This window comes from Rhipicephalus microplus, chromosome X, assembly GCF_043290135.1.
Source record: "Rhipicephalus microplus isolate Deutch F79 chromosome X, USDA_Rmic, whole genome shotgun sequence".
Taxonomy (NCBI): Eukaryota; Metazoa; Arthropoda; class Arachnida; order Ixodida; family Ixodidae; genus Rhipicephalus; species Rhipicephalus microplus.
This window is the reverse complement of record NC_134710.1, coordinates 149,438,605-149,452,976: the sequence shown is the minus strand read 5'-3', so window position 1 is coordinate 149,452,976 and position 14,372 is coordinate 149,438,605. Positions and strand designations below refer to the sequence as shown.

The following is a 14,372-nucleotide window of genomic DNA, read 5'->3' as shown; positions in this document are numbered from 1 at the left end:
CACGTGCAGCCACATTTAGTGGTTAGCGCGAAATGTCCTTGTAGCTATGCAGCATTGCACTGACATTCTGAATCTCGCTGTGTTAATCAAAATCCGTGCCACCCTCACCGGCTAAAACTCGCTAAGTTCTCTATACGTGCTGTAGGATAATTAATATGAACGTAAGCAGTGAATTTCAGATATCGGCCAATTGTGTTCTTCTATTTGTTGTGTAAGAAATATGCTCAGCTTTGAACAACCGAGCGCAAGGACTACAATATTGCTATCTGGCACATGCGTATGCTTTAAAATATTGTTTAAGGAAAACACTTTGTATAGACCACGTGATCAACGCACCTACGCTGCACTCTTTCTATCCGCCATGGTGGTCTCTTGGTTATCGTAGTCGACTGCTAGCTAGAAGGTCGTGGGATCAAATCTGAGCAATGGTGGCCACATTTTCGGAACATGATGACAATGATAAGTTCGGGGCAGTGCTGAAGAAACATGAAAGCTACGTCTTTCCTCTACGAAACAATTTATGAAAGAGTCAAGTCATCCGAACACAAGACCGAGAATCCGTCGAGCATTTTGTAACCGCACTGCACGCGCTTGTGTCTACGTGTAATCACGGAGAGCTGCGTGACGATTTATTTCAAGATTGTTTCATTGTGAGCATCCAAGAGCACAAAATCTCGTGAGCGCTGTAACTTGATCCTGACCTAAAACTTCAAAAGCTATGTTCGTGGTATGACGCCGTACGACAACATCAACAGCAGGAAGAGCTTCACAGCGTGTGAGAATAGGATATTCACAACATACAGGCCCAGAGCAATACGCGACTAGTGAGCAAGAATGTCATCGACTGAAAATGGTAGCGACGTTCCCGAACCACGGGGCTGATGCGGAAGAAACGGGCATAGTCGAGCGCCTTCTTCAGCAAAAGATGCAGTCTGCCGAAAGTGCGAAAAACGGGGACACTTCGAGGTAGTTTGCCGATCAACCAGAGCTACCAGGAAAGTCGAAAGCCGCACAGAAGAACCAGGCTTCCTCGGAGTCACACCCCATTCATCTTATTACAAGTGGGATGTTCCAGTCACTGTTGAGTGCTCGAAAGGGGTATTTAAAATATATACTGGCATGACCAATAATGGTCTTTCCGGCAGAGTTCTTCACTCACCTATTTCCCACGATAAATATCCAACCAGGAAGACACTATGACTGCCGACACTGATGCTGTCACAGCTGGCGAGCTATCTTATCACCCATGAAGAAGCCACTGTGGACAAGAGCGCCCACAGCCAAACGCTTTACCGCTATAGATAAGTGTGATTCTGCTTGTACTCTCCGCAATCACGCTTTCTCAGCAATACAGCATTAGTCACGTAATCAAATTGCGCCTGCCCGACGTCATCGTTAACTAAGTGTAATGTTATCAGATGAATAACACGTCTGTTTATGTGGAGTACAGTATATGTTCATAAAATCAAGCCTGTTTTGGGAAATGTACACGTCGTTTACGAGGAGGTCACACGTTTCTGAAAAAAAAAAAAATTATACAAATGTTGGTCACTCATGCTCGAAAGCTGTTTGTTATGTTAAGCTGACTATCATAGCTCACTGTCAGTTATGAGTGCTCACTGAGTGAACAGCATGTAGGATGAAAGAAAAGCTAGAAGTTTCAGAATCTTTACTCGAAGAAATTTGAATGCATGTGCCTATGCCATTTTTTTTTTGTCGAATGACTTTTCTCTTTGAGACACAACTTAAAATTGTAAGTGCAAAGCTCGTGTTTCTGCTGCTCTGCTCAACTTGGCATAAAAAGTGCTCATATATAGCTGTCCACAGCCACATACGATGGCTGTGCTGGAATGCATGTCCTTCTTTTGGGCTAGAAAACAGTACAAATTACCTGCCTACAATTTCTCCATGATGTCAGAAGTTCTGAATGCAGGATGCTCTAATGATAAAACTGCCCTTGGCGTCTTTAAAGTTTATTAGGCATTGGTAATACGACAATGCTTGCAATATGTGGACTTTTTCAAATATTCGCACAGCCATCGTCTAAATGTGTCCGTGCTTTTTTTTTCTTTTTTGTAAGCTGGAGCGCCTTGGTGGTCTAGCTCTGGGCGACATTTCCACGACACACGGTTTAGTGTTTCGCATGCGTTTAAAACGGTGAGATACCAACTTAAAGTTCATAAACGGTTTGTTCGTTCATTGAATTTATTTAACTGGGAAATACCGAACAGGCTTACTTTTGTTTTGCCTAGCGTGTGAGGTCTTATTTCCCCCTCCTCGACCACTCTCTCGCTTTCATTTTGAAAGCGGCTGGACCAACAGGACGAGGGTGCCGGGGCCATTCCCTTGTTGATTCACCCTACTTTCTGGCAGTATTCTTCGGGGACGAAACCTCGATTTGTTTGCCCAGACACCTGACGGATTGCCGAGCGCCGGAACGGTGCCACCTTTTATTTGCTGTCGTTTGCCTAGCATGCCATAGTAGGCCTTGCCCCGCATGTCGTTAGAACGATGATTATTCATATTTTAGGACATGTGGCTGTCTGCCGGGAAACTCTACGGGTTCACATGCTTTCTATATCGGCGAGATTCAGTTCGAAGCCTTTTAATGCTCTATTGATGTGCCGAAAAGGCAACGAACATTACTTGTTATGGTACACGAAGTAGCGCTTCTCTTCTTCATGACATGCATGATTTCGACTGCGCGTAAGTTTCAATTTACGCCATCTAATATTTTATAGAAGGCTATCAGTGGTCCAAAAGAACTTGTTCAAATATAGGGGGGCATCGTTTGACACCACTGTACGTGTGTGTATTGCAAAAACAAATAAGCGATTCGAAGACTGTGGGTTCCGGCCAAAGTTTTTCTTTCATCCACTTTAATTCTTTTCAATTAGTGTAGTGATTACTACAGTACAGTTAAAGCTGCTGACCCGCAGGGCGTGGGTTCGAATCCCGGCTGCGGCGGCTGCATTTCCGATGGAGGCGGAAATGTTGTAGGCCCGTGTGCTCAGATTTCGGTGCACGTTAAAGAACCCCAGGTGGTCTAAATTTCCGGAGCCCTCCACTACGGCGTCTCTCATAATCATATAGCGGTTTTGGGACGTTAAACCCCACATATCAATCATCAATCAGTACAGTTAAAGCAATATTTATTGTTTCGTGCGCTTTTCATGGCTTAGTTTTTTTAGGGATTCACTTGGTTTGTATAGCAAGTGTTCTTTGAATACACGCAAATCAGTCGTGGTTTGGATCGAGTACTGCGACACCCAGTTCCGTAGCATTCTATATATTTATTCTTGCGAGAGGAAACGATAGACAGGAACTCGAAGTGGATGAATGTTTACTCAGCCACAGCAGCCATTCACTTATATATATATATATATATATATATATATATATATATATATATATATATATATATATATATATATATATATATATATATATATATATATATATGAGATATAACAGACAGTAATGCCAAGGAATGTACAGGGGAAGTTATTAACATTAATGGAATGTAAATAAGAAGAAAGAAAAGTGGATGAAAAAATTGCCAACTGTAAGCAGGAATCGAACCTACGACCTTCGAATTACGCGTTCGAAGCTCTCCCGTGAGCAGGAATTGAACCTACGACCTTCGATCGAACCTACGATCGAACGCGTTATTCGAAGGTCGTAGGTTCGATTCCTGCTCACGGCTGGTTATTTTTTCATCCACTTTTCTTTCTTCTTATTTACATTCCATTGGTTCTAATAACTTCCCCTGTACATTCCTTGGCGTTACTGTCTGTTAGATGTCATTAATATTGTGTTAAAACACGGAAAAACGAGCCCTTAGGTATACACTTCTTTCCCTTATTTCAATGACCGAGGGTCTCGTACTGGCAGACTTGGTGTGTTTGGGTTGTATAAGAGGGACAATTAATCAGCTGCCCGCTCATAATAAGTTCACGTGCTACGTGACGCCAAACATGCGCATAAGAGTGTTTTGACACTCGTCGCTTGGCTTATAGATGGCGCTGACTGTCACTCCTACTTCTAAATTCACATATAAATCCAAAAAAAGTGGATGGGTGGAAGGCCGCTGTGTTAGCTCAGTGGTTAGAGCATCGAACGCGTTATTCAAAGGTCGTAGGTTTGATTCCTGCTCACGGCTGGCTATTTTTTCATCCACTTTTCTTTCTTCTTATTTACATTCCATTGGTTCTCATAACTTCCCGTGTACATTCCTTGGCATTACTGTCTGTTAGATCTCATTAATATTGTGTTAAAACACGGAAAAATGAGCCCTTAGGTATACACTTCTTTCCCTTATATATATATATCTATCTATCTATATATATATATATATATATATATATATATATATATATATATATATATATATATATATATATATATATATTGGCAGGCATGGTGGTTGAGTGGCCTTAGAGTTGCATATAGTCAAGTACATCCTCCATGAGCGGTCACAACGTGGTTTATTTCGACGTTTCGGCCTAGAGTCTGGCCTTCATCAGGATCCTGATGAAGGCCAGACTCTAAACCGAAACGTCGAAATAAACCCCGTTGTGACCGCTCACGGAAGATATACTTCATATATATATATATATATATATATATATATATATATATATATATATATATATATATATATATATATATATATATATATATATATATATTGTTACAAGGTTGCGCTCTTCTGCATTGATGAACTGATGAACAAATCCAGAATCCAGTTAGGAAACAGAAGTCAACTCCTACGTGGCGGTATGGGACCGGTCTATGACAAGAACGACTGATATAGGCTAATCCCTGGCCCAAACGTGAAAAAAGTGAGTTTTTCAAAGTGGTTTTGTTCGTAATGTGGCGACACACTGGTGGTGAAGAATCCAGGAGCTAAGGCACTTAAATAGAGATACACTACTTATCAAGCGAATTTTCGCCACCTGCAGAAATCAGGCCACATGCAAACCACAACAATATGGTTGGCCACAGTCGTCGGTCGGGAGAATTTCACCCGCGCGTGACCGACGTTGTATGTTTGTACACGAGCCATGGTGTGGTACAGCATGATTTCGGCCGTTCACGTACTTTCCAGAATATACGCCACTATTTGCGTCTCACATATAACGGGATTATACTAAACTCCCTTGGCTATGGGACCAATGACATCATTTAAAAAAGTTTCGATACATGATACGCACTTGCTCAGAGCAAAACCGTTTTGTGTTGATAGAAAATATTCGCCGAGAAGTACAAAAAGAGGAGCCGACCCTAATTCTATATAGGCTTAAGTGTCTGGTATCGACGCTTGCAAGTGGGCGTTTTTGTGCCCTGGTGTATTCCTCGGCTTAACATTATGTTTTGTCGCACTGCCAAAGTGGATCTCAAAAGTCACGTAGAAATAAGCGCAGGGTTGCGATCTGTTCCGCCAGGTGTCGCAACAATACTGTCCTCGAACCCACGTCTATGAACTTAGCCACACAAAAGCCCTGGCTGCTTGCTAATGGGCCGTGGACTTCTAAAAACAAGTATACGCGTGTCAGTATGTACAAATACAAAGCGACAAAGGAAAATTCATTGAATCGGGAGGCGTGATACCTGCTAACATTGGGCTAAGGGCTAACATTGAAGATGCGTAGGCGAGACCACGTGTTTCAGATAGCACTTAAACACTGAGCCTCCTATAAACTTTTTCTCAAGTATGATGGATAGATGGACTGGACGTCCATCAATGTTAAAATAATGAAAACTAGTGGTCAAAAAGTAACATTTGCCAAATAACTTTAAAGTAATAGTTCATGGTACTACATACTGCAGGTGTCAAACAGTAGCCACTGAATTTGCAAGGTATCAACGCATATGTTACAGTGATGTACAACAATTGAAAAAAAAAATAGTAGTACCACTTACTCTTTTTGACGAGTCTTCGACGCGAATAACTTTTTTTAAAGATACTTTCGGAGGGTTGAGACACCCATAATTCTCTGAAGAGAGTGCATAATAATCTTCAAAAGAGAAATAACGGGCATCTCCAAGAAGAAATATATATATGTCGGGAGTTAGGACTTATCAAAAGTAGTAACGGTACTCTCAGAGTTGAGCATTATAGTGGGTCCCTGCAGCTGCAGCGCGCACACACACACACTAAATATTTATTCTGCAGCTTATACATTAACGTTATTTTTGTTTTATTCCCTCAAGCTAACCGAAGTTCAACATGGGATATTAAAAATGTAGAGCATCCCGTGTTGATAGAACCGCAACCATCGTTCTCTTCTCTTTTTGCGAATCCGAAACTAGTCACATGTCGCACCATTCTTTGCTGTTGGTTTTTGGCGTTTGTTCTGCAATGTCTTCCCAATGCTTCATGCACTGTGCCGGCAACGAGAGAGCCTTCACAATACAGGGCATAAAGAGACAGCACGTTCAGGCTGTCTCTGATTATTTAAAAGAAGAAAAAAAAAGCAAAGTGAACCGGTTTCGTCCACGAGATCGGCAGATCGTTTCGATCTGAAACTTCAGGCGCTCGTTCCGCCGCAGTTTTTTTTTTTTTTCAGCCTGCAATTGAGCTGCCGTGCTTGCTACTTGGTGAACAGCCGGTGATGGATGTTCGATACATCTTGAAAACAGCGCATGCACGTGAGGACGAAGCAAGAAAAAACAACGGGACAGGTGCTGACTCCCAACAATGAAGTTTATTAGAAAGAGCACGACAATTGTTATAGCGTGAGCTAAGTAGGATGACAAAAGGAGCAGAAGACGAGCGCTTTGTCCCTTTGTCGTTGTTCTGAGCTCGCGCTATAAATAACAATCGTCATGGCCTATCAGCTAGCCCTAACCATGTGCACACCAAAGTCGCGAAGATAGGCAATAGTGGAACCAAATATGTGCAAGAACACGCCGCTTGATTTCAAAGTCATGTGCCCGAAAAAACCTAATCGCCAAACACCGCCTGAAGATAAGTCAGTTCACTCTGTAATAATGATACTGATGGGTGGGTAATGCAGAGATATTTTTCTTCACAAGTGTGATATGCTTTGATGATTTCTCTTAAGAGTCAGTTCTTATGGCGGTGACTGACAGAACAATTCTCAAAGCAGGATTCACAACCATATGCACCATAATGTATACGCTATGATGTGCGACAATTGATAAGCCCTGCTGTCTCTTTCATGCTCTTATGCACACATTGATAGGTGGCCCCGTCCACCATGTTACCTCTTTCGGCATGAGAGTGACAGGTTATACACGACCCCAATTCTACAGGAAACACATGTGGTTTTATGCTAGACGCCGCACGTGCTATCACGTGCGCCCGTGGCAAGTAGTGTAAATATGTGTGTTCTTTCCAATAAACTTTTTAGTTCGGAGTTAGTGCCTGTCCTGCTGCGTCTTATTTCTTCGTTTTTGTGTGTATGCGCTCTTTTCAAGAGAAATACCAACAGAATTCCCGGATCCCGGTTTTCCTAGATTTTCGATATGCGCATTTATAGGAAGATAGACGTCGTGGTCACGCGAGGGAGCATGGGCGATGGACAGATGCGTGTTGGGTTTGCTCATTGACGAATGTGATTACAAGGTCGCATAATACCAGCTGATCATTCGCCGTGGGATGTCGAGGGAAAAGCCAGTATTTTATTGCCCCGAAAGTTCCCGCGCTAACAGCTGCTCAGTCTATCCGTGACCACTCCTTGTGAAGACGCTTGCTAAAGGTTTCACGACTGCACCCTACACAAAATGACGATCGTGAATCGATTACATACCCAGTGGTACGGTGATTAAGACTCCCGCCCGGTAGCCTTGATGACGATGACAATGAAATCATCGGCCATTATGAACATAGTTAACAAGGCCTTGTTCGTCTTCGATATTATTAAATTTTGTGGTGTGTGTTCAATTTTAATTGTCCTCACATCTTTCTTCGATTATACTGGTTTCTGGCCAACTGCTTGACTTGAGACCCACCTTTATTTTTTTAAGGAATGTATATCTGAAGCATATTCGTCTTGCAAGACACGTACTACAGGACCTCTCTTCTGTTGAATGACTCTCGGGTAGTTTCTTTCATGAACTTTCTTTCACCGTGCATAACGTACTTTTCTTCATTGTGTTCATTTTTGATCGTAGGTGCTGCTTCCATCCGAGAAAAAGCTGCGCTCCGTGAACAGGAATCATTACCAACGGAAGACTCTCAAGTTCATTTACTAAAGCGCCAAGCAAGAGCCATCCTCAGCTTCAGCGACCCCAGCATTTCGCCCATTTCAAGACCGCAGAGGTCACCAGATTCTCGCTTTCATGCCGTCTCCCGCCAAAAAATGCGAGGCAATCCAGCAAGCCCTCAGAGGCCACTTCGATTGCAAGGCTTGCCGTCATTGCCATCAATTTTCAGCGATACCTACCTACCAAACCCGTTCAGGCCAGAGTTTCTAGATCAAATGCGAGAGCCGTGGGCTCCAAACCGCCTGGACGGCCAGAAAGAAACGCCCTTCTGGCATGGCATCTACGTCGTGCTGCCTGGAGGCCTGCCGAATGGGAAGGGGCGATACTGGTGCTGGAGCTTTGTTTGGCCACCAAGAAGCAATAGGCCTGCTAAGCCACCTGGGAGGAAACCACCCGGGGGAACTACACCGAAGCCTAGTGGTTCTAGTAGAGCCCCAACGAAGGTTACTAAATCAGAAGTAACGCCATCTCGTGCTTTCACGCCATCTCCCAAGATGGACGCTACGAAATCGGTCGCTCCAGAAAGTCCTCCAGGTCAATCGACGCCACGGACGACAGAAGAAAATACCCTCATACCTCGATCGGGCCCACCTCTAACAACCGAGATACCAGGGGTCACGGATGTCCCTAGCACCGACGCCGAAACGACCAGTGGTCAGGAGATTGAAAATTCCGGACCGTATACTACGCCATTTAGTAGCTACCCAAAAGCAACTAGTGGTGAGGAGATCACAAATCCCGAACCGTATACTACGCAATTCAGTAGCGACCCCAAAACTACTAGTGTTCAGGAGTTCGAAAATGCCGGACCACATACTACACCATTTAGTACTTCTGAGCTTGCGACTATATCAGAATTGCCGCTCACTAGTACAAGTTGGAGTGAAACTACAGAAGGCACGGCACAACAGACTTCAGCTATTTCGGAAAATGAAGCCTCCGACACGGATAATACGACAGCCTCTATCGACACTGGGCTGAATGAAGTTCGCCCTTCTGTTGATTTTGGTCCCAGCGGTGTTCTTGTGAACGGAGGAGTAGGCGTAGAAATGCGCAATTACACAGTGCGTTACCCTGGTGTAATAAAAGATAACTAAAGGACAAGGTTGACTGGTTTTCACGACTGCTCACGCTTGTCGTAGTTTATAACATTCATCATAAACAGCCAATATTGTGAGGAAAAAAGAATATTTTATTGCTGAATAAAAAGACGTTGCAGCGAAAGCGGTGAGCTCAGTCAAACGCTATGCCATCAAAGCGGACATTGTTCCTAACGACATGCAGAAGTGTGACAAACATAATTAAAAATAGAATCTAGCTTGATAAACTTACACCTTTGCTTAATAGTTGCGCATTCAATATTCATAATTGTTACACAAGTAATATTCTTTATCATAAACATTTAATTGTAATTTTTGTGCGCTGACTACAAGATGTTGACCTCTGCTATTGTTACTTTTGCTTGCAATACAATCATATGGAACTTCCTTTACGCGTATAAAATTTCTCATCATGCTCCATTACATTTGTCGTATAATAAAGAACGGAGACAGTCAAAACTGTTATCCGAGACCAGGTAGGAGCGTAGGCCTAGCTAGCGAAATCAGCGACAGTCCGGGCCGAGCGTCTCGTGCTTAGCACTGCCAATGTGTTTGCCGAGATTGGCGTGACCCACTACATTCATCATTACATATTTCCCCCTCGCTGAAGATGGTGCCAAGTAAGTCTTCTAAGGTGTCGTGAGGACAAGTGGTTCGAGGTATGGTTTGAGGCGATCCACATGTACGATTTCGCGGCCTCGGCGACGCAGGTCCACAGTGGCCGTGAGGGGTTCCATGAGGTAGTTAACAGCGGAAGTTTGTTCTATGACGCAATAAGGTCCATGGTACCTGCTGACAAACTTTGTAGAGGTACCAGGAGCAGCACTGGGGGGCAGCCACAGCCAAACAAGAGAGTTGGGCGAAAATTGGTAGTTGGACCGTCCATCGTCGTAACGAAATTTCTGTAGCCCTTGTTCTTGTGTTGTAAGGGTGCGAGCTAATTGCCGACATTCTTCCGCATACCGCGCGGCTTCGGAAACTGGTGTGCCTTCGGATGAGTCGGGTCGGTAGGGGAGAATGGTGTCAATTGGAGATGATGGTTCTCGACCATAAAGTAAAAAGAATGGAGAAAAGCTTGTCGTCGCTTGAGGTGCCGTGTTGTAAGCGTACGTTACGTAAGGAAGGATAAGATCCCAGTTGGTGTGGTCGGAGGCGACATACATAGAAAGCATGTCGCCAAGAGAACGGTTGAAACGCTCGGTCAAGCCATTTGTTTGTGGGCGATATGCGGTAGTACAGCGGTGAATCACATGGCATTCTGCAAGAAGTTCTCGAATAACATCCGCGAGAAAGACGCGGCCTCGGTCGCTCAAAAGTTCACGTGGAGCGCCGTGACGCAGAACAAAACGTTGCAGCAGGAAAGACGCAACGTCACGTGCCGTCGCGGCTGGTAGAGTGGCCGTTTCTGCATATCTCGTGAGATGGTCGATCGCTACAATAATCCAGCGATTCCCAGCTGATGTATATGGTAGAGGATTCCAACCCGGTCGAATGGTCGCACTGGGCACGGTAACGGCTGCATTGGTGCAGTAGGACGGCTAGGATCATGCTTGCGGCGTTGGCACTCTGTGCAAGATCGAATGTACTTTTGAACGAATGTGTACATGCCGCACCAATAAAACCGAAAACGTAGCCTGGCGTAGGTTTTAAACAAACCGGCGTGCGCACACTGCAGATCGGCATGGAAAGCAGCACATATTTTGGCGCTGAGATACCTGGGTATGACGAGTAGCCATTTGCGACCGTCAGGGTGGTAGTTGCGGCGATAAAGTATTCCATCACGGATGGCGAAGTGAGAGGCTTGTCGGTGTAGCGCTCGAGATGGCGGGTGGGCGAGTGTTTCAGATAGGTAATCCATCAGAGACGCAATCCACGAATCTTTGCGCTGCTCCGCAGCCATGTTGATGGGTCCTGATAGTGGAAGGAAGTTGTCTTGGATGGAGACACTCGCAATATCAGTAGAAACAGGCGAACGCGAAAGAGCGTCGGCATCGGCGTGCTTCTGGCCTGAGCGATAAATGACGTGGATGTCGTACTCTTGGAGCCGTAAAGCCCATCGTGCCAAGCGTCCTGAGGGATCTTTGAGGGAGGATAACCAGCAGAGCGCGTGGTGGTTGGTAACAACATCGAAAGGGCGGCCGTACAGATAAGGCCGAAATTTTGTAATGCCCCAGATAATCGCTAGGCATTCTTTCTCAGTTACCGAATAATTTGCTTCTGTTCTTGTAAGAGTGCGGCTCGCGTACGCAACGACATATTCTTGGTAACCAGGCTTTCGTTGGGCGAGTACAGCGCCAAGACCGACACCACTAGCATCTGTGTGGATTTCTGTGGGAGCGCTTGAATCGAAATGACGCAGTATGGGTGGTGTTGTAAGCCGTTCACGGAGCTTCGCGAAGGCACTGTCGCAGGCTAGAGACCACACAGATAGATTGCGGTCTCCCTGAAGTAGGTCTGTCAGAGGCGCCATGATCGAGGCGAAATCCCGGACGAAGCGGCGGAAGTATGAGCAAAGCCCAATGAAACTACGCAGATGCTTGAGAGACGCGGGCCTCGCCTCGGGAACTCGCGAACAGCACGTAGCTTAGCGGGGTCAGGAAGAACGCCATCCTTTGACACGACGTGTCCGAGAATGGTCAGCTTGCGCGCTCCAAAGTGACACTTCTTCAAGTTGAGTTGGAGGCCTGCTGCAGAGAGGCAGCGTAGAACCTGTTCCAAGCGACGAAGGTGCGTGGGAAAATCGGGCGAGAATACCACTACATCGTCTAAGAAGCACAAACACGTGTTCCATTTGAGGCCTCGTAGGATAGTGTCCATAATGCGCTCAAATGTTGCCGGCGCATTGCAGAGCCCGAATGGCATCACGTTAAATTCGTATAAGCCGTCTGGTGTAACAAAGGCAGTTTTTGGCCTATCATCCGGATTCATGGGCACTTGCCACTACCCAAAGCGTAGATCAAGGGAGGAAAAAAACTCTGCGCCTTGTACGTAAAGAGTCAAGGGCGTCATCGATTCGAGGCAAAGGATAAACATCCTTTCGTGTTATTTTGTTTAGGCGACGATAATCTACGCAAAAGCGTATCTTGCCATCCTTCTTTTTAACTAAAACAACCGGCGATGCCCAAAGACTGTTTGACAGTTGAACGACGCCTCGCTTTAGCATGTCACCTACTTGTTCATCGATGATACGGCGTTCAGTCGGCGAAACACGGTATGGTCGCTGCCGTAGTGGTGGGTGATTACCTGTGTCGATCTGGTGGCATCCGGTAGATGTTCGACCTAAAGTAGCGCTGTGGCTGTCAAAAGATGGTCGAAACTTGTCAAGGAGGCTCAAAAGCTCACACCTCTGTTGTGGGTCTAGGCCTTCGTCGATGACACGGTTGAAAATGTCGGTAGTGGAAGGGTCATTCACGGAACTACAGGAGAGGGCGCTGACTCCCGATGATTCATCAGAAACGTCAAGTGTAGCGATGGTTTCGAATGATTCTATCGAACCAATACATTCGCCTTGAAGTAGCGTAATTGTGAATGGGAACGGATTCTCCACAGGCACGTTGGTCGCACCACCTTGAAGAGTAACGAGAGTGGTTGGGAGCGGTGATAGGTGGCGATGAACGAAAGCAGCGGAAGGCGTGAAGAATGCGGTAGCGTCGACGACGGTGGAACACGACACAGGTGCGAAGACAGTAGCGCGTGGAGGGATTTGGGTGTCGTCACTAATGACCAACTTCGCGTCGGAAGGGCGATCGTGCACTGGTAGCGCATCACCAAGGGGACAAAAGGCGACTTCGGCACGGGCGAAATCAATGACGGCTTGGTGATGGGAGAGAAAATCCCAACCTAAAATGATGTCATGAGAACAGTGCGAGAGTACTAAGAACTGCACTGTGTAGGGCATTCCTTGAATTACAAGTCTGGCAGTACACGTGGCCACAGGCTGCACAGGCTGTGCAGTGGCAGTATGAAGACATGAACCCAAGTAAGGCGTTTTCACTTTTCGAATTGAACGGCAAACTTTTTCGGCGATGACAGAAATTGCGGCACCAGTATCAATAAGGGCAAGTACGGGTACACCTTCAAGAACGGCATTAATTACGTTCGGCGGCGAACGAAGAGGGCTTGTGCTTTGCGACGAGGACGCAGTTCTTGCCTCGGGAACTGCGTCATTTAGTTTTCCGCGTCGATTGTAGGGGGGCGTCGGCGCATCGAGGAGGGCGAGCGTCGACGTGGAGAAGATCGGCGATCAGGAGCTGGTCGGTGGCTTGGACGAGGAGCGTACAATTCGGGGTCTGGGGTGTATTGAGTGTACGTGTAATCGTTCTCATATGGACGTAGGTTTTCACGTGAGTGGAGTGGGCAGCGGCGGCACAGACGTGCGGCGTGCCCAGGTAGACCACACGAAAAGCTGATCGGTCGGTTGTCGGCAGTGCGCCATGGATTAGGGACTCGGCGAACTGGAGGTCGTGGCGGCTGGGCGGCATAAACAGGAGCAGGCAGTGGAGGCGGCGCTTGGAACGTCTGTCGTCGTGGTCGTGCTCTGATTCGGCGTACGTCAATGGTGCATTGACTGGTGGCACCAGATGCGGAGGAAGGACCTCAGACACTTGATCTCGTATAATAGTCCGTAGAGTAGGGCTAAGCGGTGCACTGCGCTCCGGTAGGCCACAGATGAGCGAGAGTTGGCGGGCAACTTCTTCGCGCACGAAATCTTTGATCTGCGAGAGGAGGACGTGGTCTTCGAGGGAGTTAAGCCGGACATCGATTCCTGATGTGGGATAGCACGGCGGGTGACGAGACGTTGCCGGCGGAGCTCATCATAGCTTTGGTAGAGCTCGGTAACTTGGGCGACAGTAGCAGGGCTTTTTGAAATGAGCATCTGGAAAGCGTCCTCGTCAATACCCATAAAAATATGCTTCATGTGGTCCACCTCTGTCATGTCCACATCGACGCGTCTGCACAAGTCAATGACATCTTCTATGCAACTTGTAAAGTTCTCACCAGGCAGTTGAGATCTCGACTGAAGGCGCTGCTCCGCAC

The 14,372-nt window shown here is 46.1% G+C and overlaps 1 protein-coding gene across 1 annotated transcript; it reads left to right on the top strand.

Moving 5' to 3' along the window:
* The first annotated feature begins 2,564 nt into the window (after positions 1-2,564).
* Positions 2,565-9,339, top strand: LOC119176886 (uncharacterized). Its single transcript, XM_037428230.2, has 2 exons — positions 2,565-2,706; positions 8,143-9,339. Exons 1-2 carry the CDS (start codon positions 2,652-2,654, stop codon positions 9,330-9,332), a joined length of 1,245 nt encoding a protein of 414 aa, XP_037284127.2. The 5' UTR covers positions 2,565-2,651; the 3' UTR covers positions 9,333-9,339.
* Positions 9,340-14,372: the final 5,033 nt, after the last annotated feature.

Coding starts and splice junctions, on each gene's coding strand:
- LOC119176886 (XM_037428230.2), top strand. CDS start 2,652: ATGGTACACGAAGTAGCGCTTCTCTTCTTCATGACATGCATGATTTCG. Junction 2,707..8,142: donor ATGCATGATTTCGACTGCGC/GTAAGTTTCAAT, acceptor TTTTGATCGTAG/GTGCTGCTTCCATCCGAGAA.